At 36.8% G+C, this 26,456-nt stretch overlaps 1 protein-coding gene across 2 annotated transcripts in view; it reads left to right on the top strand.

Moving 5' to 3' along the window:
• The window catches only part of COL9A1 (collagen type IX alpha 1 chain), a 68,194-nt gene that overhangs the window by 16,945 nt on the left and 24,793 nt on the right, over positions 1–26,456 (top strand). For both annotated transcript variants that reach the window (XM_028509551.2, XM_036024316.1), the window contains exons 13-27: positions 3,687–3,740; positions 6,224–6,277; positions 9,638–9,691; positions 11,031–11,084; positions 11,222–11,275; positions 11,411–11,464; positions 11,908–11,961; positions 12,994–13,038; positions 14,084–14,137; positions 14,241–14,294; positions 22,187–22,240; positions 22,836–22,907; positions 23,432–23,467; positions 24,329–24,373; positions 25,723–25,755. In XM_028509551.2, coding sequence (XP_028365352.1) covers positions 3,687–3,740; positions 6,224–6,277; positions 9,638–9,691; positions 11,031–11,084; positions 11,222–11,275; positions 11,411–11,464; positions 11,908–11,961; positions 12,994–13,038; positions 14,084–14,137; positions 14,241–14,294; positions 22,187–22,240; positions 22,836–22,907; positions 23,432–23,467; positions 24,329–24,373; positions 25,723–25,755 — 771 coding nt within the window. The remainder of the gene's footprint in view (positions 1–3,686; positions 3,741–6,223; positions 6,278–9,637; positions 9,692–11,030; positions 11,085–11,221; positions 11,276–11,410; positions 11,465–11,907; positions 11,962–12,993; positions 13,039–14,083; positions 14,138–14,240; positions 14,295–22,186; positions 22,241–22,835; positions 22,908–23,431; positions 23,468–24,328; positions 24,374–25,722; positions 25,756–26,456) is intronic.

Raw genomic sequence — 26,456 nt, 5'->3', positions numbered from 1 at the left:
TTTTTTTTACTTGATGTTTTTGATCGTCAAATGTTATTCAGCTTGTTTTTGCACTACATTAAACAAAATTTTAGAACGAGTATAAAATTTTCTGACAAGTGTTTCTGAGACTGTCAGATAACTAAGTAGTTGGCTGACAGCTTCTCATCTTAAGCTCTGTGATAATTTATTTGTCTGTTTTTTGACCTTATTTTACTATAACTCAGATTTTGACTAATCTGAAAGTTAGAAATAGGAGTTATTTTATCATCTGGATAAAAACAGGGAATTTGTAGCACAACTTGCACTGGGGCTGGCCGCTCTGCAGAAACCAAGGCTGAAATTGAAAGCATTGTGGCTTATTTGCCTGTTTTTCATCTACTAGTGCAAATCTTGTAAGTGTTTATGAATTTGACTTCCCGTATAATAGAATTTTTGTCCCTGTTAGTTTTATAATATTCCCAAAGTCAAACTTATTATTAATGCTGGTCCTCTAGGCTTTGTTGTCTATGTTCTTCTATATTTTTACTGAGTGGCAGCAGAAGGTTAATCTTTTTCTTTGAATGTTAAGAGCTAGAGAGACAATTTATTAATATCTTCAGGCATTAATATCCTTGAACTTCTTAGCAAAAAACAGTCTGTTGAACAACCTCAGGTAATCAGGATAAATGAGCCAATTTTCTGTACCTCATTACAGTTTGGACACTTATTTTTGATTTTTTACTCCGTAGGCTTTGAAAAATTAAGGTATTTTATTTATCTGAACTATAACAGCTGGGTTCTTAATGCCTATTGGAGAAAATAGAAAAAAATGAGTACTCTGGAAAATTTTCTGCATGCCAACTTCTTCATTGAATCCTAAAATTCATAATTTAGAAAGTTCAACAAATATTTATTAAGTGCCTGCTGTTCATTCTAAGTGCTAGGGGCACAGAAGTGAAAAAATATGTCCAAACACAGGAGACTGGCTAAATTAAGTAGGACATATTCATCTAATAGAATATTATCTAATCACAAAAAATAGATGTGTAAGAATATTAAATTGCTCCAAAAGATATTAAGTTAATATTTGTAGTAAAGTAGATGTATACTTCTGTTTGCTTTTTTTTTTTACTGCTGTTATTTTTGATGACACTGATCCTTTTCTTCTTCTCTTGGTGACCCCATTTCTCTGGGGAAATTCTGATCCCCCATCCCATGGGATTTGGTGATGGATATCCATCAGAGCACCTCTCCACTCTGCCCATGAATGAAACCAGTTCTTTTGATACCTATACAAATTAGTTATCTGGACTCCCAAATTTGGTTTGGTCTTCAATGAGGAAACTGCAAATAGTTTTGTTGTATGAAGTAATTGGTCAAAATTTTAATTGGAAATTGTTGAAAACTCTTACCCATGTTGTGTCACTTACAACTTTCAGTGGTATCTTTGAAAACTGACATATAAATGGGATGACAATTGCTCATTGAAGAATAAACCTCGAAGGGTTGATAGATGCATGGAACTATAACCTGAGAGCAGAATGATGAAGAATTAAGGGATGAAAGGCCTGAAGTTTGCATTCAGATTCATGATTCTCTTTAAATTTACTTAACAAATTAGTTTTAAAAGATTTTTAAAATTGTTTATATGTATAGGAATGAGTAGTCAAAAATCTCTCAATAAAATAGTACTAAATTTCTACTTCTAAATTTGTCACTTAACTTTATGGTTATCAATTAGTTGTGTTCTGTTCATCTGCTGGTGAAGCATTTAAATCAACTACATTACTTTGAGATTTACCAATGATCGATGGGAAAATACCCCAAACCCTGCTGAAGAAAACTTACGATGGACGTATCAATCGCTGTTTTTGTAGTTAGGGAAATAAAAGTAGCATTTAATTAGACCCATCTGTTGATTTCCACTTCATGAACTATCTAACTCCCTGGCTTTCCCATTGGGACCGCATCTCTCCACTTTCAACCGTATGTTCTTATGGAATATAATCTGAATATAATGAGACTAAAACTACTATGTAAGACTCATAATTCATTCAAAAATCAAGTATAAGTGATTTAGGCATAACCTACTTCTTTGGATTATGTGTCCAAATTTTCTATGTTAGTACTTTTGTTAAATTTTCTGTATGTGTGTGAAAAATCTCTAAATATAAGGTATAGTCTGTGGAGCAAAAACATTGTAAGTTGAAACATGAAATAAAAGACAATAGAAATGGATTTATATCTAATATTATTAACATAATATTAAATATGAAGAATTTTTCTCATGATTAATTTCATAATTTAAGATATCCATTACCAAATTATTGTAGGGTAATATATCTGTTGTATAAAGTAAAACCCTTGTCAGAGAGAAAATAACTATTTTTCAAGGTCAATAAAATCATCTTCCTGTAAGAAACATCAGTTGCATTTTCTTTTGAAACACATTAACATTTATAAGTGTGTGAAAGTTTATAAAATTAATATCAAAAAGTAAAAACGATAATTAGAAGATATAATGGAAGAAGATTCCACTGACAATAGCTATCAAATAGTCAAAGTACCTTAGAAAAACCTTAAGAAATATTTAAGACTAATATGAAGAAAAGAACAAAACTTTATTGAAGGAAAGAAAAAGATTTGACTAAGTAGGAAGATAAACTGAGTTCTAGATTCTAATTCTCTACATATTAATCTATTAATTTAATGTAGTCCTAATATGAAGCAAGTAGTATTTTTGTGAAGATCTATCTAACAACTTCTAAAGTTCATCTGGAAGAGTAAACATTTAGGAAAACTGAAAAAATAAATGACTAAAAATGAAAAATAAAGGTAAAGTCATTTGCTTTACCTGAGATTAAGGTGTATTATAAAATTTCAATAATTAAAATGTAGTATTGGCAACATCACAAAACAGATCAGTAGAGCAGAATAGAAAGTCTAAAAACAAGTGTATTTAACAACTTGGTATGTATTAAAGATGATTTATCCAATCTGTGTGGAGAGAATGTACTGTTCAATAAGCGATATGAGAGCAAGTGAGCAATTACCTGGAAAAAAGATAGATCGACTTATTCGTTATATTTTACATCAAAGTAAATTACTGATAATTAAAGATTTCTCTTATAAAATTACTAGGAGAAAAATATGAATGAAATATTTATGTTTTGAGGGGTTAGAAAGCTTTTTTATGACTGACATCAAAGGTGTAAGCTATGAAAAGAAAGATTGGTTTAAATACATTAAAAAATTTGTATGTGATACCAAAATGATAAGAAAAGTTAAAAAAAATCGTGATTAAATAGTATCACAGTTTATGGAAAAAGTTGCCTCGTATGACCTTGTTTTTCTAATAGTACCCCCCCCCCCAGCACACACACTTGAAACAGGAATGCATGCATGCTCTCTCTCTGCCTTTGTCTCTTTCTCTCCTTCCTCCCTCCCTTTTCCTCCTGCCCCCTTTTCTTTAGAAAAACATCTAAAATGTTACTGGTATTTATTGTTGAAAGGTGAAATTTGAGTGACTTTATTTGTATACTTCTCTCTATTTTCTGAATTTTTTACAATGAATATGGATTACTCATGTAAAATAATTTGTTAAGGTATAGTAAAGTAATTCAGGAAATGCTAAGTAAATTTAAAATGTGCTGATTTAGACCAAGCCTATTTCTATGTTCATTTGCTAGAATAACATTAGGTATGCCTCTCTTGCTGCTTTTTAGGGTGAAGAAGGTGACCAGGGAGAGCCAGGAGAAGTTGGAGCTCAAGGACCTCCAGTAAAGTATTTTAAAAAATATTTAACTAGAATATATGCAAATATTCTTTTTTTCATGACATTTGAAATATTTTTCAATTTAGCATTTGGATTAATAGTATTATGTTAACATGATATCCTCTATTTTTTCATCTAAGCCAGCCTTAGGAGATTATTATTTTTTCAAAATGGGAAAGAATTCATTTGCACATTCAAGCACTGTTTTGTACACTTAAGCACTGTATAGAAAAAAATCTATTTGTAATTACATACATTCATTTACTAGATTTCAGGGCTAGGCAGAGTGAATGAAAATATTGAACACAAGAGGATGATAGATATTTTCTATGCTCTATGGTACAATTACAATGCATGATCTAATGAGAAAATTCTGTGTATCCTGAACATTCAGCAGGTATATCACCTACTGGATTTAATGTAGCTTATGCCAGCATGGGATCATTATAATTAGAACATTCTTAATTGCTCATAATCATGTCTTTTAATAAAAAGTTGGCCCCTTGTGCTTGGGCAGATCGTTGCAATAATATGCACAGCGAGGTAACTGTGGGTATCAGCATACTTCATTGTAAAATGTTAAATCAGAATTTATATTACTTTCATATATGAAAGTAGAAGAGTTATACTTTTTGTCACATGAGTAATAACAATTATGGAAATAATAATCCCAGGATATTTGTTGAACCTCGTAGCTGGCCAAGGTGTGGACTGTAAAACACAAGGTCGTGTCCTTTTCTCAGAAACTAAAGAGACGACACACGCAGGGCCACCCTTCATTCCCTTGCTCTGCTGTGCCTGCACAACTGGCCTTTTACGAAGGGTTCAGGGAGCTGTGCAGATGAGTGCTCACCAGAGCTGGTGGGAAATCAAGCTAAAAGAAATGAGTCAGAGAGTCTGTAAGAAATGGACTCTGCTTTTAAGCCATGTGAGAATTTTAATTGAATCTGAGGAGTCCAAGGTGTTTGTTCTGAAAGCTTGCCTTCCTTGAGCCTTTGATATGAAACAATTAGCAATAGCCTTCATTTTGCCAGTGGGAAATAGAGATAGATAGTTTGAGAGACATATGCCTTTTTTGACCTGATGAAAATTTGGTAGGGACTTAAAGGGTTATTTCAAAAGCCATCCCCAAAGATCCCACAAACAGGATTTGCAAGCAGCATTATTTACAGAGGTGTTTGTGGATTAAGGATCTCTGTTGGGTGCCGCATGGCTCAGCTGCTCTGTTGGGGGATATCATCAGTGCTTGCCCACCTTCTGGTGTTTGGGAGTGGATATGTCAAAATGTTTCTGTGAAATTCACATGTTTTCACTTTTTGAACATGCATCTATAAAGTAATGCACAGATTTTAAAAAATGCTCTCGGAACATTTCTAAACAAGCTCTGCCCTCTGAAGTAGTCGCTCTGAGAGACGATACATACTATTGTCATGTCATCGCTGTGACTCAAATATTTTTGAAATTCTTTTTAGAATTACCTTCAAGAAGAGCAGTTTTTATGTGCCCTTCTTCATGTTATATCCTAAGTTTATAACCTAAACTGGATCATTCTGCATATTTGCAGTTCAAGCCAACTGATTTACACAGAATTTGTGACTGGATGCAGAGTTGCCCGTGGACTTGCCCCATTTTCCCCAAGTGAGAGCCCAAGGGAAATAACTGGCCTAGAGTTACTTTATCTGAAGCCAGTCGTAGTGGACAGTTAGCGAGTTGTTCAGAAGTAACTACCCTGCTTTCCTAATGGAGCATCCACCCACTGCTGCTCCCAAGGGAGCTCGTGGGTGCTTTACAGATTTTTGGAGCCCTGCTGCTGTGGGGTCAGAAATCAAGGCTGGTAACATTTCAGTACTGAAAGGGGCAGTAGAAGTGCTACTCCACACCCTCATTTTCAGGATCACTCACTCCTGTGCCTGAGATTGGGTGAGATGGGCTTGGACCAAACTGGAATTCAGAATGCATTTATCATAGAAACGGTGTAATGAATAGTGACTACAACGTGGTTAATGGAGACTTCAGCTCCATTTATAGGTCATGAGCATTTGTGGGTTATTTTCAGAACCTAATTGTGTTTAATGGCATCCACTAGTGAGGAAAAATTATTTTAAGGCCTAAGATCACAGCCATGTTACGTGTAACTAATTTACAAATCATGAAGGGGGTAGCGATGGTAGTGAATTCTGAGTTAAGAGCTAAGTCATACGCATTATCATAATTCTCTTCTGCTAGTGATATTTATTTTTGTCATCAGTAATTGTTCCAATTCCAGGTTTGTGTAAGCCTTCAGAATTTTAAAAAAGGATTTGCCATAAGAAGAATTCTCCTTGGATTTTTCTTTCTAAACTAGAGAAGGTCATCTGTACAATGTCACTATTTGTTAATGTTACCTTATGTTCTGATAACATCCCTCTTCCGGATCAGTTTTTGTGATGAGATAAACGACTGTGTGCTTCAACTGCAATAACTCCATTTTCTCTTGTATATTTCCAGGGAACTCAAGGATTGAGAGGTATCACTGGCATAACTGGGGACAAGGGAGAAAAAGTAAGATGATGATGATGATATAATATCAAAGTATATAAATGTTTAAATTTTGGGCCATTTAAAGATATCTTCTTATCTTCAGCAACAGCACTTTTTATTTCTATTTGGTGCTTTGTAGATGTTTAGTTAGGGCCTCACATTTCTGTTATAAACACAGGTGACAAGTATGCACAACACTTGTCATGTACAAAAAAATAGGTAAATAGTAATAAACAGGGCTGTTATACAGGGTCTGACACAAATAACCCTTTTTATTACAAAATCTTTTATTACAAAATCCTAAGCATGCAATTCTGTAACATAAGAATATCACACTCAAGCATACCCTAAGACATTTTAGGTGAAATGTTCAAATTAAAACTATAAATTTTTACACCCATATTATTACCCTGCCGACCACACTCAAGCAGGTGTTAATTCTGCTGGAGCCTGTATTTTCCCTCTTTATTGTTATTAATAGTTAACACTGATAGCACTGATGCAGTACCTGGAGAGCAAGGCAAAGGCGGGGAAAGAAGGAAAGGGAGAGGTGAGAGAAGGCAGGGTACCTGCCAGGACACTAGGGCCACAGTGGCTGTCCTGCCAAGCTAACTGCTGAGCTCTGCCCTTAACAGGGATCATACCCTTGTGGCTGGAGTTCATCCACCTGTTCTTAGCCTGGTCTCAGAGGTCAGATTCTCCTAACATTTCCATAGCTAGGTATTTGGTAAGATGCTGGGGAAGGTTCAGAGGAATAAGGACTTCTGCAAGTTTGTTATTTATCGGGAGAAAGCACATAGCTGATTATAAATAATGCAAACACGAGAGAAATCCACTTGAGGGCCAGTGGTATGAGGAAGTGACGAAAGAGTAGCTAACCTTGATAGGGGAGCTGAGAGGACTCACAAAAGAGCTGGCCTTGGAAGGATGTCAGGCCTGGGAGGATGAGGTGCTGCTGTTGGCAGGGGTAGAGGCCAGGGAATGTTTGGCTGAGTGAATATCATAAGCAAAAACAACGGAAACCTGAGTGTTCATGAAGTGTTTTCCTTGCTCTGCGTGTGAGCATGCATCTGCGTTGGTATGTGTCTAGCTTCTTTACCAGACTGTAAGAAAAGGATTGCCATTGCTTAGAAAGTATGTTGGGAAGCCCAATTTGTAGTTTCCAGCAGGGAAAACAAGTGCTTTTGCCCACCACTACCTCTCACTCTTTCTGTAGCATGTCTATGGTAATGGCTGGTTTGTGCCGTTCCACACAGAAGCATACAGCCTTTCATTATCAACTAAAAAGAATGATTTTCACATTGTAGGTACTTGATAAATTAAATTAAATATTATCTTAAAGAGATGCATATTTTTGTATATTGAAAGAATGATTTTGTGAATAATTTCTGTAATTTCCTCTTTTTTTCAGCTTCTTTGTCTCAGTTAGGTATTCTCATTCTGCCTGCTTTGCTCTTCCATTTCCTCTTTTCTAAAAACACTGTACTTTAAAAAATGTATTTTCTATTTCTATATTTATGTTACCTTAAGTAACATTTTGTGAATATCTTTTCTGTTATTAAATAATAAATCCCATTTATTTCAAAGTTTCTGATACCCAAGCCTTTGCTTTTTTCTCTTCAGGATTTAAATCATTCCTAATATATGTGATTCCTTACTTATGTGAAAGCAATTACTGATCTTGATATGCTTTTTATTTGAGGTATTTTTCTACTTGGTATTTTTCAAAATTTCTCATTTCCTCTGGTTTCTGTCAAATCACTTCCAATTAAATTTTAAAAAAAAAGCTCTTCTTCTGAACTTAGACCCATGGAATGGTTACCTAGTAACAGCAGTTTGGGTTTGAGCTCTTGCTGAACAGCAATAAGAGAGAAAGTGCATCAAAGCCATTTCTATAATGCAAAGGCTGGGCGTCGCTCTCACAACACAGGATGGACGGTGAATTCAAGGTCTTTTTCAGGTCTTCCAAACCCCCTCTTCCCTGGTGAATGTAGAATGCCTTCTGTTCTGTTCTAGTTTTTAGGGATCAAAGAATTTCAAGGCTTTGTGGTGCTTTCTCTGTGGTGTTCTTTCTTTGATTCTACCTATGTCTGAATCTTCTATCAAAGATTTTCTAATTTTTAATTCTTACTACCACCTGATCTTCTTGGCCTGACATCTATTCAATACTCTTTTAACTGTTTTCCATTTATTTTATCATCTCTCTACCTCAATCCTGTTCGTTAGGAGGTGACCTGTTCATCAGTTGCCTTTCTGCTTCTCATTCACTTAGCAGAAGAAAAAAATATTCAAAGGAGGGGATTGCATTTTGTTATGCAGCATATGTAGAGAACACTAGAAAACACTGTATTTTTGTTTTTAAAATTACATTTTGATTTTTGTAATGGAAATGAGGAGATTATATGTATAATATATAATCAAGTCAGAGATGATTTCAAGATAATAGATTTATAAATCTTTGTAGTTTTTAAGCCACTCATCGCTTGGTTGGGTGAATCTGTTGTAAAGATTGGGTCAGTTACCTTATGCAAACCTCACCTCACCTCTCTCTGTCCAGGATGGGAGAGGAGATGCTTAAATCCTTATTACATTTCATTCTTCCAAATCACATGTCTGGATTTCTAATTCTAAATCTGATTCTTTTTTTTGGTGGAAATCCAGAGTCCTAGAAATCCCTCCCACAGCTCCAGCCACAGCAGAGTTCATGGCAACTATTTTTTGGGTGGCTTCTCGGTCTTCATCATTAATGAATTCACACAGGAATCCTGAGAGTCCTGGAGGGTGACTACAAAACCTCTTCCAACAGATTTGCCAAGTTCTCTAAACAGGTGTCAGTGTTCTCAGTTCATATCAACAATCAAGAATGGATGCAGTGTTAACTTAAAATATCCAGAGTGCCTGCCCCGGCTGGTGTGTCTCAGCTGGTTGGAGCATTGTCCCTTAGACAGAAAGGCTGTGGGTTCCATTCTGGGTCAGGGCACATACCATATATGGGTTCTATCCCCAGTATGGGTTATGGGAGAAGGCACCCCATTGATGTTTCTCTCTCTCCCTCTTTGTCTCTCTCTCTCTCCACCTTCCTCTCTCTGTAATAGCAAGGAAAAATGTTCTCAGGTGAGGATAAAAAATTGTTTTTTTAAATATCCAGAGTACCATCAAAGTTTCGGTGCAAGCACTTTTGTGGGATGAGAAGATGTAAGTCAGAGTTTTCATATTTCAGGTGTCATGTTAACTACTTCTTGGGTTCACTGATGAATAGAGAATATATCATATTTACAAAACCTCCTTTTATTGGGTTATTAAAGTTATTTAGAAAGACTGTTGTGCTTTTTAACATACATGACTGATCTCATTTTCAGTTCTATGTCTTGTTCTTTGCAGGGTGCTCGGGGCTTCGATGGAGAACCTGGGCCTCGAGGTATTCCTGGTGCACCCGTGAGTAGTTTTCCTTTTACAAGGCCCAGTGATGACTTCTTTGTATTTTTTAGCAATGATCAATGATAGATTATTTTTACTATATGTATGTACATATGCAAGTGTCTTTTACATGTGAATAATTAAAGCGGAAAAGTGGGCAATAGTTTTTATATTTATTAAAATATTTTAAATTAAGATGAGCATCTCTTTTTTGGGTTGAAATAGGTTTTGTTTTTCTCACAGGTGAAGTCAAGTTGTGAAGTTTTTATGTTTGCTGTTTTTCTTTTGTTTTGGTTGTAAGGATGCTTAGAATTACAGTAACTATCTCGTGTTGAGTCCTTGGGTAGTTCTATGATTTCTGACCTTATTATGCCACATTTCAACTGTCATAGATACATGTGTCATTATTGTAGGCTGCCTCACACCTTTTCTGGAGGTAAATTTAAAAAGCCATTTATTAATAATAACCTATACCACATAGAAATTAGAAGAGGTATAAGTAAAATAGAATTTCCAAGGTCCCGTGGCTCAGTGGGGAAGACAGAATGTAAGTAAACCACACATTATAAGGTCAAGTCCTGAAGCTTGGTAGTGTGGTCCAGCAAGAGGACCTTTAGAGGAAGGCTGGCCTGGAACACAGCAGAGTATGCATGAGAGGAAGCATCATTGGTGGATGGGGCTGCTGTCACAGAGGCCGCCATTCCCTGGAAGGAAAGTTTCTGTTGAGGAGATGAAATTGAATAGATAAGGCAGAACCACATTGTGGAGCATTAAATGCCAATCTCAGCAATAGGAACTGGCCCAGTAGCAATAGGAGGCCATTTGAGGTTTTAGAGCAATTAACCCAACAAAAGCTACATTTTAGGAAGATACATCCTCTCACCTGTTGCCACCTATACCATATATCACCATTAACTTGATAATTTTAACAGAAACCATTATTATTAACTAGGGAATTAAAAAATATGGAGAAAAAGTTGGCAACTAATCTAAACCTCAACGCACCATGATAGTCAATAGGGGTAGATGATTACCTTATGCAAACTGAACTATGTACACATAGTTACAAATGCCAAGGTTACTTGCAGTATGGACCTTAATTTTGTTATACCTATACATCCAGAGAGTGCAGATGCATATATGCTTAAAATGAAAGTAAAAGACATGATCCCTATGGAAAGTCATCCTTTAAGACATAATTTTTATAGAAAGATTCCTTGAGTTATGCATCCATGATAGGATAGAACCATTGGGATAAAAGAACAATAGTAAGGTAATGTGGATGGTATTTTATAATTTTAAAAGTCGATCAATAAATAACTTTTGCTTATAGTAACAACATTTCGTTTTCACACAGGGTGATCAAGGACAGCGTGGGCCTCCAGGAGAAGCAGGTCCCAAAGGAGACAGAGTGAGTTCAAACTAGTGTTTGTCACTGTGGGTGTCAGGCTTTTCAGTGTCACCCGCTGATCACACTTACCTCTGACACATCCTAAGTATTATGGTAATTGAGTATGTCTTGTCTGTTGCTCTCTCTCTGCCCCGCAGGGGCCTCAAGGTTCCCGAGGAATTCCGGGCCTCCCTGGGTCCAAAGGAGACACGGTATGTCTTGATCAGCAGTCATCAAGCACATTTTTCAAAATGATTATTAACTCGTAATAAAACTGTAGAAAATAATGAAGGGAAGAAGAATGTGACTCTTTCCAAGAGACAGTGTGTTTCTTTGTGTGTCTTTAGGGCTTGCCAGGTGTCGATGGCCGTGAGGGGATACCTGGAATGCCTGGAACAAAGGTAGCTGTGTGATTTAGCCCAGGAGTGAATAGAGCCATCTCTGCCCTGGCCAACTGAGCATAGCGTTTCCATTACTACATTAATGTGAGATTTATGAGCTGGTTTTGGCTTTTTTCCTCCTTTTACTTTTTTAATTAAGTGTCAATGCAAAATGCTTATTAGAATAGTATGCTTGGTTGCTTGGTTTCAGGAACTCAATAAAATTGTCCTATCGATAAAAGTAGGCTGAAGGAAATTGTGTATTTTGTTTGAATTTAAGTCCTAAGTCCAATTCCATCCCCAACCCCACCCTTAACTAGGTCACATTATAAAAATGCATGTAAGGTCAGCTGTAGGGACAATCCTTTTACTTGGAAACTCTGTGTCTTTTCTTTTTTAAAAAAGGAAATACAACAGTTCATACAGGATCAAAGATGTGATAAAAATGTTTTTTTTTTTTTCAGGGTGAACCAGGGAAACCTGGGCCTCCTGGTGATGCAGGATTGCAGGGGTTACCTGTAAGTACTTAATTCTTTAAATGTTTTTTGGTTTGTATACATATGTTGATTTATATACATAAATATGAATTTTGAGGAGAAACATATTAAATAATTTGAAAGTTCTGGGGAAGAAACAATGCTTTAATTTACATTTTTTTACATTTACATTTTTGTACTTTTTCTCTGAGTAGCTGGTTATTTTTCTAATAATATACTAAACTTTGATTTTGTATTTTGCATCCCTCTCTCTCTTTAGTTCACTCAGTCTTCCTTATATTTTTTCTAACCTTGAGCTGTGGACCAGGGTCATATACTTTTTCCTACTTTTAACCAGTTCTAAAGTTCCTATTAGCAGGATTGAATGGTAAGAGGGTGGAGAGTATGCTCAGGAATAATGTGAGACATAAGATATCATTTTTTGATTATGTGCTATTTCAAATGACTCAAATTGGTGTTTCCCTGTATTAGTGTGGCCAGAAGTTCATGTGGATTATACTGCATGTATTTTTGGTTCTTTGAAGGTAAATGTTTCAAGTTAATAAGGAATGCTTGGTAATATTGAGGGCTGGCCTCCAATTTATTATCTGACACTTCAAAAATAATCAGTTGGAGAATATTAGAACCCCCAATAGTGCCGAATCTTAGTTAGACCCAGCATTCTCCTGCCATTCTTTTTTTAACTTAAGCTTAAGTTTTTCAATAGGTCTTTTTTCATTATTCTGAACATGAAATCACGCTGGTGAGAGTGCCCATTGACCTGAAAGTAGCACTGGACTGTAATTTGGGAGTTCATGCTTGAAAAGTAACTAGTTTGGAGGTAGACTTTGCTGTACCGGTGTTCAGACTTAATAAGCCAGATGCAGTCAAGTCATGCCTTCAAACTGTGTGTTCTGTAACTGACTGCTCAGAGCCAGAGAGGCAGGATCCCTTACATTAAGTCTTGGAGGTGGTCGTGATCCCCTCAGCCCCTGGGCAGTGTGCGGTGGGCCTGGTACCTCACATGTTCTCACATACGGTAAACAAACCTGTGTCCTGTGTGGATTCTTTTAGGGTGTGCCTGGAATTCCTGGTGCAAAGGGTGTTGCTGGTGAAAAGGTAAAAAAGAGAGACTTTTAAATTGATACTTTTATTAATTTCTTTATTATTTTGTTAATATATTTATTTATCATTTTTAATATTTGCAACCTGCCTTTTATTTTCTATTTGACCTTAAGGAGAAATCAAAAAGGCTTTAAGTCTTGAAATGCTAATCTCTTTCCCAGCTACAGAAAGAATATTTTGACAGTGTTGCTGATTAGATTTCCTCCTTGAAAGAGTCATCTTTTGCCAGGATAAATCAGAGACAGTTTCATTGCTTTTAACCCCATAAAATAAGGAAGATATTCTTAAGCCATAGAAATTATACTAGTGAATATTGTTAAGATAATTTAACTTAAACTTGAAAGATATTAGGCATCTTGTTCACATACTGGTCAACTAGTGCTTATATTCTAGCAATTAAAAACAAGAGATGAAAGAAAAAAATAAAGTAGATAAAATGTGAATAATGTAGAAATTGGATGCTATTAGATTACATACCTACAGTCCTCCATTCATAGTGGCCCGCAGCGTCTTGAGCAGAGATGCACCTTACTAAGTGGATGGGGAGAGATTGGTGGTGGAGTTGGCATCCCCATGCCTGTGCTTTCCCTGGAGCTTGCTGGGAGGGTTTTCTCCACAGCACACTCTCTTATTTCCTCATGTTGACATAATTTTTATAATTTTAATAGTGTCAATGTCAGGTACAGGGCTTGAAGAAGTATATTGGAAGTGAAAATGGTAAAGAAAAGACATATAATTAATATAGTAAAGAAAAAAATCCTTTCATATTCTTGTCAGGCTAAAGACCTTTTATTTTATTTATTTATTTTTTGACATCTGATTTTCATTTTTGACATTTTTGACACCTTTCCTATACTTTTGGGAATAACAAAACATCCTGAATTTAAGGAACTGTGATGTACCTATCAAGAAAGAGATTGTATATTCTCCCAATTCTCAATGTGAAGTCAAGAAATTAATGCTAAGATATACCCAGACTGGGTAAGACAGATTGACAATTATGCATACTTATCTGAATCATGCTGCCTTTTACCTTTAGGGTACCACTGGTGCCCCAGGGAAACCTGGCCAATTGGGGAATTCAGGCAAACCGGTAAGATGCCATAAATTCTTTCCACATATTATAACTTGTTGTAATCGCTAAGCAAAGGATTAGGGAATGTTAACTTTTTCTCTACCTACCTTTCCCATAACAGGGTCAACAGGGACCGCCAGGAGAGGTGGGACCCCGAGGGCCCCGGGGGCTTCCTGTGAGTATTCCTTGCCTTAGGACCTTCCCAGAGTGTCTTCTCAGGGCTTTGCTGGGCGCTCCTCCCTTCATTTCTTCATCCATGAAGGCCTTCCGATGGAGCATGTGCTAGCCTGGTTAGACAATAAAATGGGAAATCTATGTAGATATATAATATGCTTGTTTTTCAGAAAGTGGGAACAAAAATGAACTGTTTTAAAAAAGCATGATGACCCTTTCTGCTCTCATCCCATGTTGAAGGAAATATTTTAGTGTAATAAAAAACAACTTTATTGAGAGATAATTATATATACTATATAATTCACTCACATAATTAATTGATTTTTAGTATATTTACAGAATTGTGCATCCATTGTCACAGTATATCTTAAGACATTTTCATCACCCAAAAGAGAAACTGTGCTTACTTGTGGTCATTCACTTTCTCCCGACCCCCTCAGCTCTGGGCAACCACTAATCTAGTTGCCATCTCTGCAGATCTACCTATTCTGGAAATTAGGATAAATGGAATGGAATTCCATTTGAAATGGAAATTCCAATGGGATTTCTGTATAAATGGAATTATACAGTATGTGTATTTTTAAGTGATTGGCTTCTCTCATTTAGCCTAATGTTTTTAAGCTCATCTATGTTGTATCATGTATCAGTACTTATTTTTGTTGTTAAATAATATTCAGTGGTATGGATATACTGCATTTTATTCATTCATTCATCCATTCATGGACATTTGGGTTGTTTCCACTTTTTGGCCAGTATGAACAATGCTGATGTGAACATTTTCTGCAAGTTTTTGTTTAGACATTTATTTTCATTTCTCTTGAGTATATAACTCACAGTAGAATTGCTGGGTTATGTGGTAGCTTTATGTTTAATCCTAGAGACACTGCCAAACTTCTTTTAGTGTGAGTTTGTAAGTATCTATTTTGCAGCAAATATATTAATGTATATTTTCTCACTAGATGGTTTAACCCTCACAAAGAAACTGATTAGAAACTTAAACAATATGCACTTAAACTTAACTTGAAAAAATGCTCTCTGGCTTTCTAAATTCTTTGTTTTTTGGAAAGTCTGATGGACAAGAAAAAGAATTATAACTGAGAAAGCAGAAACATTTTCCATCATTGTTACTTCTTTTAAAGCCTTTCCTGAGCATGTTGACTTAGGAATTTCATGTTTCAGGAAAGTGAAATAGTCCAGGTGCTGTGTGACATGTGAGTGTTTTCACTTCTCACAGATACCTGTCAACTGACATCTGCCAGGTGGTCTCCAGAAGTTCCTCTGCAGCCAAAGAAACTAGCTCCTGCTCCTCATTGTGCTCTTTGCTCTCAGTCCTCATGTATTCTTTCCTTCTCTCTTGCTTGAAACCTGTAAATATCAAATTAAAATAGTTCTCTTTAGACTATTTAGAATGTCAAAGCAATGAAGTTATAGCCAGGTCACACTTCTGAAGTGATGAACATGCTGTATGACTGCTTTAGGGGCACTGGAGCTTTGGGAACATTGACTGTTATGTCTAGTTTTCACTTAATAGAGCAGAGAAAGGTATAGAGGAGCACCTGCTACATGCCAGGACCATGTACTGAACACAAAAAAGTGGGACAGGTAGAGAGGGCTTGACTCATCACCCCTAGTACAGCACCATGAGACGTAGAAAGCAGCAAACTAGAGGCAGAGCTGCAGGAGATGATGTAGTGCATGTGCGCACACACACGTGTGTGTGTATGTGTGTGTGTGTGTGTAATATTCTAGTATGAGAAGAGGCAGATCAGAAGAAATTATACCTGGGCAAGGTTTGAAGCCTGGTTAAAGTTTTGATTTTTGTGTTTCTGGAAGAGTCCAAGTTATTCCTGTCAGTGAGGCCCAAAGCTTTGGGCCTCTACCTTCACCTTTCCTATCTCCAGTAGGACCTTTTGTTTGTGTTGCCTCCTTTTCTAAAGTCTTTCATATTTGCCTCTTCTTTTCTAAGCCCACTGTTACCATCCTGGCTCAGATCATTCACTGCTGCTGGGATTACTGTGTCATCTCCTGCTCTGCCTTCTCAGCTCCAGCCTTTCCTTCAACTACCAGTATGTCCTTGGTATTATGGCTGAAGCAGTTCTTTGTTCTCCAGGACTTTTGCCCATTGCAGTGCGCCTTGCATCTATGATCCCCACTGTGGAATTCCAGTAGGGCCCCCACAGTCATGGAGCAAACAAAAATGTCAAGCACAATTCTGAAGGCCTGGGGAAGGGTAGCGCTCCAAGTCTGCCCACACTGCTGTGCCGGGCTTCTCGAAGCACAGAGTCCATCATCACTTCACTTCTTCATTTAAAAATTTGTAATGGATCTCCGCTAACAATGACAGAAAGGGCAATGTCCCAAACTGCCTGCTTATGACTGAGTTTTGCCTCCTTTATCTGCCTTGCTCAGAGGCTGTGCTCAAGTCAAGCTGGACTCTATGCTAATTCCCAAATACTGTCTTGCACTTCCTCAGTCAGCCTGGTTTCTTCTGTTATACCCTGCATTTACATGGCTTGCTTCTCCATTTCTCTGACTCAACTTCCCATTGCCTTTTTAGATATAATTGAAATGTTAATTCAGCTATGAAATTATCTCTGATTATGCCCTATTCCCCAAAGAGCAGTGATCCCTTCTTATTCTGAGCCCCTTGCCCCCTTTTTGCCTCAGGCTGTGGAAACTCCAGGGAGACAGGGACACAGGGACACAGCTGACCCACCTTTTATTTCTTATAGCTCCACTCAGGGTCTGCCATAAAGCAGTGCTCAATAAATACTATTTGAAGAGAACTGAATTGGAGGTGTACTAAATCTTGCTGTGCTGCTTATATTGGTAATAACGGGCTTCTCACCTACTATAAATTTTTCAGGAAATTGTCATGAGAGGTTATAAATATTATAGTTCTGGAGCAGAGTTTCTACACAAGATCTCCTTACTAAAAGATACATTTGTTCTTTCATTTTACATCATTAAACTCAGTTTCATAGATAAATTGACACATTTTCAACCAGTCCTCACAAATCTGATCAGTTTTCCTTGCAAATCTCAAATTGAAAAGTTGAGTGGAAGGACTGAACACTTATTTCTAATGTGTTCTACTAGTGGACCAGAGCTAATTAGAACATGTATTTGAAATTAAGTGCCATTCTCCTTTCCCCATCATTGTTCCATCAACTTTTGCCAATACGACAGCAAAAAATATCAAAGACTTTTTGGCATCTCCAGTGATTTCCTGTGAGCACATACCTTTACCACTTGGACCATCTGGGTAACTCCTGAGCGGGCAAGTGGTCAGGGCCTCTGATTTGGTCCTTCCATTGGTTCTTGGCCCATTTTTGCTTCCAGGCCTCTCAGAACTTGCAAGGGCTTTTGCTGAGTGGGTTGGCTTTGCTCTGCTTTCATGACTCTGACTGGGATGAGTGCGATGCTGATCTACCTCCAGTTTTCTGAAGATTTTACACTCCTGGGGTGCAGAAACCTGTCTCATTTCCCTTGAGGACCCCACCCCCATCCTAACAGCCTCAAGCACAGAGGGCCCCCTATGGTGTGTCGATGAGTGATCTAAGCTGTCTCCCTACCCACCCAGGCCCTGGAATGTCACCCCTGTCAGTGATTTGTAGAGCGGCTTGGATAGATTTTTATCTACCTCTGCGTGTGAGAGAATATTAAAACCTACACTAGAGAGAAATAGGAACTACATGATTTGGTGAGATTGAATAGATTTTAAAAATGTCTTGGTGGCAAACCTAAAAAATTATTGTAGTAGAGCTAATATGATCTTCCAATGTTAATATTATAAAAATGGGTTTGTAAAAGCAACAATTGATAGAAATTATAATTGATCTTCTGGGTTAATCAGCATCCTTTTTGCCAAAAAGAGGCACTTAGTATGTAATACAGGCTAAATGTAGTGATTTATAGCTCCCATCTAAAATCGGCAGGGTACTAAGGAGAATGTTTATTCTTCAGCTAGTTAGCATGTTGAGTAATCGGGCAGATACAATCACCAACACAGTCTAGTGCACAATGGACTAAAACCTATTTTTTTGGTAAAATAATTGTGACAACACAAGTATAATAAAATTTTTTTTCTGTGATATTTTAAAAGTCTAATAGTTCTGTTTTCAAAGGAAAACTTCCAAATAGAATTATTTGTCTGATTTATTGAGATGAATATTACAAAGTAGCTCCCAGTATAGCAAGCGGGTCCTCAGATAACATCATTTTACTCAATGTCATGTCCTTATAACATTGATGAGATGCCACAGGAACTTCACTCTCATCTACATCAATTAGCCTATGGTAAATTTGGTTTTGTTATACATCGTTTTACTTAAAGTCGCAGAACTGATTGATGATGTTGAAGGAGGACATGCTATACCTGTTTATAAAGAGGGTGCCTTCTTGGGAATCAACAGTCTTGACAGGAACTTGAGAAATGAGGACTAGAGACATTTTTTCAAGCACAATTTGTGCTTTTAAAGAGATATGGGAGAGTTGAAAGGCAAAGAAACATGTAATTAAACATTCCAGTAAAACACATAACCAAAAAAATTTTCAACTGATTTCTTTAGCCCTTGAATAAAACCTTGGATAAAAATAATAACAGTTCTAAATGCTCACTGTGGGCTGTACTGTTCCAAGTGCTTTGTGCATCTATTCAGTTCTTTCTAATACTCTATGAGATAGGAAGTGTTTTTAACCCCTGCTTTCTGGATGAGGAAAGCCAGGTACAGAGGTTAATTTGAGTGAAAGTAGCCCCAGAAAGGTTAATTTGAGTTAATTTAGCCAGAGTTGGTGGATGCCCAGCAGAACCAGACTTCCAACCTGGCAGTGTGGTTTGGTGTCCTCAGCCTCACCTCTACCCACTAATGCCGTGATGGCTCATGTCAAGGCTCTGCAGGATGGTTTTTATTTGATGTTAGCTTGCAAAATCAAATAGTATGACACATATTTAGCAAATTTAAATTTTAGTATTCATAGAACTTTTGTAGTGAGCATTTAACAAAAGCCTAAGTAAAGCTGGTGAAGACACACAAACACAGCCTCAGCCCGAACAGATTCCTAAGTCCTACCCCAAACCTTCAGAATCAGAATCTGGGGGAGAAGGGTAGAATGTGGAGGGGGAGTGGGAAGATAGGGTGGTGGAAGACGCCCAGGGAAATTTATTTCTAAAAGATTCTCAGGATTCTGATGCACAGCCAGGGTTGGGGATTATGGGTAGAGGGTCTGCATCACTTTCAAAGCCTTGAGTAGCTTCTTAAATAGGGATGAATCAGCTGATGTGTCTGAACCTGTCGGAGATATGTGTGGTGGCACAGAGCATCCAAGCAAAAATTACAGCCTTTTGTTATGGTCCTTACATTCTTAATGGTAGGATTTTGCCTTTTTTTTTCTGGTTCTTTCCCATTCTCTTATTAAATGTCCTAAGTCTTACTGTCTTGGGGTTTGTAGATATTATCCATGGGCTGAATAACCACTCTTCTACCCTCCTCCCTCGCCCATCACTGAGAATATGGTTATCATCACAGCTGTTGAAACATCAGAGACTTAATCATTTATTTAGCACACATGTGGTTACCAGGGCAGGGTTAATTGCTCCTTGCAGAGTGTATTTAGTTTAATCTACCTTCTTAAAGATTACTATTTGTATCTTGATTACTCATGTTCACTTTAGTTACAGGCGAAATTCGAAAAAGATTCGAACTTAGAAAAAGATTATGCATATTTTTTGAATACATAGGAATCTTAAGAATGACCATCAAAAAATCTTGCCCTAATACGTTGGGTGTAGCTGGTCATTGTTGTAAAAATAAGTGTTACCTTTTTTTTTCACCGTGAGAAGATTTGTATAGAAATACTTAAGTTTAGAATGGCTCAAGATTTATGGGATGGAAGTGAAATAAATACGAGGGGCCACATGCTGTGTATTTGTGTGGGCACAGAGGAGCAAATGCCCATAACTTCTCGGATCCTTCCCATAGTCCTGCATGTGTTTGTCTGTCGTGGTGCACATGTCCAGCAGAGCAGGCTCTCTGCACCGAGGCTCTGAGCCATTCTTGTGTGTCACCATGGGCCTGCTGGTGGTTGAACAATACTTTTGACCTGAATAATAAGAGTGCGTGAAAGAAGAGAAATAAGATTGCAGTGAGAAAATCCTTGTCTTTGACTGGAAAAATAATTAATCTCTCCAAAAATAAATGAAAGTTTATATAATCCCTTATTTTAATTTAGCTCTTTCATGTGGAAGAGAAAAAAGTACTATATTAATCATCTCTATTTTGGATAAGATAGCATAATGGTTCATTTATTTAGAAGTGAATACTTGAGGTTGTGTCAAGGACTGAGTTTTCCCCTTCTGATATGATTATTTTCCCCACTGATGACTATTAATTGTTCTGTGAATTAAAGTCCTGTTAGCCCAAAGACATTTAGGATCTCAATCATGACTCAGTTCAGAAATTATTTGAAAATGCCAAAAGAGCAGATATACTGAAGAAAATTTGTCTCGAGCTTTGGAGTGCTGGGCCATGTTAGGGCGGGGGGAACCCAATCTTGGTATTTATAGATGAACAGAATAACTTATCACAGTGGTTGGTCTTCATTTAGACTTAAATCTTGCCTGTGTCTGTCCTCATAGACACTGCTTAGAAGCACTGTCTCTGGCTTCTAAGCTGCTCACAGGGTTAAGGACCAATGTATTATCTAAACTCAGATATTAGACAGGTTGCTTATATAAAATTTTTAGAAAGTATTTAAGAGCATTATATTTAAATCACCTATCAGTCATATGAAAATTATACCTCATAGCTAGAGACCTATAATTTGGCAAATATTTCTTAATGCTTTAGAGAAATTGAAAATTCAGTAGGTTTGTGGATCTTGACATATTGTTCAGCTTAGCAATGAGTGAATAGCATAGGAGTCAGATCAAAATAATCTTATCAGAAGCATTTATAAATATTAAACATTCATATGAAGTTGTTGTGTCATTTAAGAAAACAAACACAAGGCTACTTTCATTTTTATAACACTCTCCAGGAAATGTGATTGTTTACTCAATAACCTCAGGGTTCAGCTTAGTTGAACATATGTTAGAAATAAAACTTTTATCAGACCGCATAACACTGTATGAAGTTGTCAGGGAAAGAAATTGAAGAGTTCATGTGTCTCCTCTTCTCACAGTTCTTAAAGTTTCAAATAAAAATTGAAATTGGCTCAGAAAATGAAATTACAGTGCTTCTTTTGGTGTGTCTTCATTGTGAATTGTATGTTCCAAAGTCTGTTTAATCTTTTAAGACATGTTTAAGATAAGAATGAGTAGAACAAAAGAATTTTTTTATTTTAGAAACTTTATAAATTTCCACAATCTATGTCTTTTCAAAGTTCCAATAATAATGTAAAGGCAAACTTATCTGTGTTTGTCTCTTTTTCACTCTTTTGAGGTCCAAGATCATTTGCCAGATATTGCTTTAAAACATATTATTCACTGGAAAACTTTACTCTTGAGTTTTCGGCATTGTGTGGAATTCAAAAGTCACATACCTACACTTCAAGAACACTTAGTCTAAATGAGGGCCTAAAGCATGTACGTAAAGTAACCATGAGTTAGATGGTGACTTAGATGCTGAAAATTACTGATTGCACTTCATGCAGATGCATCAGTCATTTCTATCTGATGGTCTGTGATCACAATGAACAGCATTTGGAACATTTGCTGAAGGATGAACAGTAGGGAGTCTGTAGGCATTTTACATAAAGGTGTCTGTCTTTAGTTGAAGACGTGGAGAATCTACTTAAACAAAAACCTTGGTAATATATTGTTTTATTTGCATGTTAATTAAGCATTCAAATGTTGGCAAACTATCCGGCAGACACCTGTTTGTATTTTTCCAGGGCAGTAGAGGAGAAATAGGACCAGTGGGACCCCCAGGCCCACTAGGCAAACTGGTAAGTAATGTTTCCAGTCTCCAGCAGTTTCTTTGCTTCATACAAAACACAATACATTAACAAAAAAAGCAAGGAGAGAAAAACAATTTGCAAAGGGTAATTCAATCATTCCTTCTTGATCTTTATTATTATGTGAATATGTGAAAAAGTAAATGCATAATTTCAAACTATATCTAAAATACCCTCAGAATGTATTTTCATGTGTGGTTTGTAGCATACATTTTTGAAGCCAGGGGAGACATGAATTGCTACATCTGGCCTCTAGTTGTTCTTGGAATTGGAGAGAACTGTGCTGAATGCTGCCTTTTACTTCTCTAGCTGTGCTTGTTTACACAGCAAGAGGCATGCCATTGCAGGGGCTAGACTCAAAGAGCCCACTGTTGAAAAGGCCTGCAAACTGGGGGATCAGAGGTGGGGCAGAGAGGGCGGGGAAGCAGGGCTGTCTCCTCCTGAGAGTGTGGGAGAGGCACCTTTGAGGAAACGGGTTAAAACAGCCACAGCACATTTATTTTAGGTGGGAGTCAGCACACCCAAGGTCTGTATGCTTTCAGTGTTGCAGCAACAGTGATTCTGGGGACTTGTGTTTGCTTTCCAGGGTTCCCCGGGGAGCCCTGGCCTCCCAGGCTTGCCCGGCCCCCCTGGACTTCCTGGAATGAAAGGTGACAGGGTAAGATATCCAGCCCTCCAGAAAGCCCCTTATTTGGGAGGGATTTTTAGTATGTTGAGAAACCAGTCTTGCTTTTGGCCTTGCTTTTAGAAAATGCTAATTTTTCTAGAATTTATCAGAGAGAGCTATCAAGAAAGGTATTGGAAATTACTGAGAGTTGAGATTAAGAAGCAAGAAAAAAATTATTAATATAGTAGTCTATCAGGAGGAAAAACTGAGAAAGTAAAAACTTCAGTTGTAACCATACTTTCTACTTAGTCCTAAATTTACATTCTTACTAGTCACATTTTACATAAATGTGATCACAGAGTACTCCAAGCTCTCCAAGCACCCTGGGTAGGACAATTGCTCATTTCTCCAGGTCTTAACGGACTCTTGTTAGGTGATGAGGAGAGGGAGATGTTCTCTCCTTTGACAATATTCATAGTTGTGGTTGTCTACTAGTCTAGTAAAGCGGGTTGGTTCATTTGAAATTAGATAAAAATCTTAAGACATTGAAAAGTATTATATTTTACTTATTACAGGGTGTAGTTGGTGAACCTGGTCCAAAGGGTGAACAGGTAGGTCCTGTTTGAGTAGTACAAAATGCAGCGTTTAATGTGCATGAATGTGCTTCACCAGCAGGGGGCATCAGCTGGTTTATGGGTGTAATTAAAACGGAGGGTAGTAATTGTTCTCAAAATGTTTCACAGTGAGTGAAACCTAGAGTTTAGTTTGGTCTGTAGCCTTATTAACTATTTAAATAAGATGGATGGCTCTGCCTCCAAAACTACCCATTGAAAGAAGTGTCCTTCCTTTGAAAAAAGTGGCCCTGCCTCTCTTCTTCACTGAATTAATTGGTTTACACTGATGAAACTTTCCATAGCTATGTCATGTTTTAAGTTTTTCTGTATCAAGGAATAAGTAAATAAACTATGCATATGAATTAGAAGCAGTCCTTTCTCTGGGTTGCTGTATGTACTGTGAGTCTTTTTTCAAAGATGAGCTAATTGTAAGATTGTTGAAGACTGTCAGTAACCCTCAACTTTAGCAGACACTCAGCCTCACCATCTGGCTTTTCTCTAGGCCATTTTCTTTTTTCTTTTTGTTTTTTACATATGGATTTTTTACAATTTTATTTTTCAATGACAGGTTACATTGAGTATTACTTTGTATTAGTTTCAGATGCACAGTGTAGGGGTTGGACAATCATACTTGACACAGAGCTCCCCCTAGCATTTTCAGTATGTGTCTGCTGAGGCCGTTTTCTGATTTGGCCCGGCCACCGACTACTCAACTGGAAAGCCACTAGGCATATGTTGTGTTCCTGCACGATCCTGGAAGCAGTGTGGCTGTGTATGAGTGTTCATCAATGTTGACTGGTTAAAACTGAGACAAGGGACTCAGAATTTTACTATGTGGCTCTTCCTCTTACTTTTTAGGGTCCACCTGGTGAAGAAGGTGAAGCAGGAGAAAGGGGTGAACTTGTAAGACATATTTTTTTTCTGGTTAATGATGAAGACTTACTGATTTCAAACTGTATTAGAACATTGATTTTTTTCTTCTCTCAGACTCTGTTATCTTTTTTTTTTTGCCTTCTTTAAAAGTTAAGATGTTTTTTATATAAGGTAACAAATGACTCTCCAAGATAACAGCCAAGATCAAGTAAAGTGGAGGGGAAACACCCCAAAGGTGATAAACCTAGCCTTAAACTTTTGGAGAACAAAGTATTCCTTTAGACATGGTGAATTCTCTTGCAGCTTTACATCTAAATATTCAGGGTGATTCTTACATGCCTATAGAAAGTCTGTGAATAGTGCCTATCATGGAAACAAAATTCAAGTTTTCTTATAGTTAGAAAGCTGTGGCTCACATGTGTGATGGTGGGCATTCTCTCTAGTCTAAAAGCCTCTGAAGATGTTACCTTGATCTCTCTCTGTGGCTGTCTCCAGGAAGACTATAAGAACAAGTTGTCTTTCCTGCCAAGACTGCTAGATCTCTTGGTTCATCATTACGGTTTGGACACAACCTAGCATGACCTAGTGTGGAAACTTATGTTTGTTCCTGTGGGGTCGGGGTGATAAATTTCTCCTAAATTAGTTTCAGCGAACTTATAATGCAGGCAAAAATTCTGGTAATGTTTTTATTCAGATTTTCAGGATTGAGAGTTAATATAAATGTAACATCTGAACTTGGCAAAGCTTCATAACTGTTCATGAAATTCCAAAAATAATTATTTCAGTTTTTTTGTTAAAATTGTTCATTTTAAGGATGAAGAGGATGTTTTTAATCATACTGTCTCATAGTGGAGATGAACTGATGTGCTAAAACCTGAGAGGAATTCAAATCTAGAATTAGTGGTGGAAGATTTTTAAATTTTCTCTTTTTTTTTTTTTTAGCACAAAAGCATGCATATTTAGCTTGACAGACTTTTTGGATAAGTTTTAAAATACTGTTAGAATTAGAAAAATAAAGTAACCAGGTTTAAATGTGTATTACATTTTATAACAGAATGCTAGTTTAATGTCTTTTGAGATTTTAATTCTCAACACTTAGCATTTTAGATATGGGTAGAGCCTTGGACAGCTCTGATTCAACTCTGTTATTTAACAAATAAGTTAGCCAAGGCTGTTAGGTCACACAGGGTTACGAATATAACTCGAAAAACTGGGACTAGAATACAAATTTTGAGTTTAAAGGTTTTCTGTGGTGTCGGGGTTCATCTCTGTTCATGGTTATCTATAAATTTCAGCAGCATAATAACCTGTTACATGTTTTTAGGAAACTGTCATATGTGAATACATTGTTCTAATATAATTTTGTTTTATTGATTTAGGGAGATACAGGATTACCTGGAGCAAAGGGAACTGTAAGTATAATGAGCAGTAATGTTATAAAATATAAAAATATCAATAATGTTGTAGAAAGTGTAATGCACTACTTTATGAAATTCTTCTATAAAATTCAATTCTTAATGAGCCTACCTTCAAGGAAATGAATGTCTGAATTTATCCTTTAAGTAATGGATTAATCTAAAGAAAAAGCCAACAGTGTAAATGGGTCTGCCTATTGAAGTAACCATTCTGAAGGAAGTTTTTTTCCTATTATAAGTGGCTCAGTGAGTATATTACAGTAATTTTGTTTACAAATGGGCCATTTTTAAAGAGCTAAGTTTTGTTTCATAGTGAGAGTGTATTGGGTATTGTTTGTAGTTGTACAATTTGTTGGAAAATATTTCAGTAATTTTCTTAATCTCTTCTGTGTTCTATTTGGGGAAGCAAGATAGAGGCATAATGCATAAGAAGATATAATAGAGAATTATTAGAGCTAGAAAATGATTATCTTGTTTAATTCATCATTTTACAGAGACTAAACTGATGTCCTTAGATATTAGATGAATTTAGAATTATAGAACCATTTAGTAGTAAACCTGGAATGATTTGCAGTTTGAAAGGAATGCACATCTAATACAGTAAGAAATTTAGTACAAGGAGGAAAAAAGTTAAGCTCAGATTTCAATCTGAAATGTCACTAACCAGCGGCTGCCAGTTAGTCTCCAAGTCCCTCCTG

This window comes from Phyllostomus discolor, chromosome 4 (assembly GCF_004126475.2).
Source record: "Phyllostomus discolor isolate MPI-MPIP mPhyDis1 chromosome 4, mPhyDis1.pri.v3, whole genome shotgun sequence".
Classification (NCBI taxonomy): domain Eukaryota; kingdom Metazoa; phylum Chordata; class Mammalia; order Chiroptera; family Phyllostomidae; genus Phyllostomus; species Phyllostomus discolor.
The sequence above is the reverse complement of the archived record's forward strand: the minus strand, read 5'-3'. Positions and strand labels throughout refer to the sequence as shown.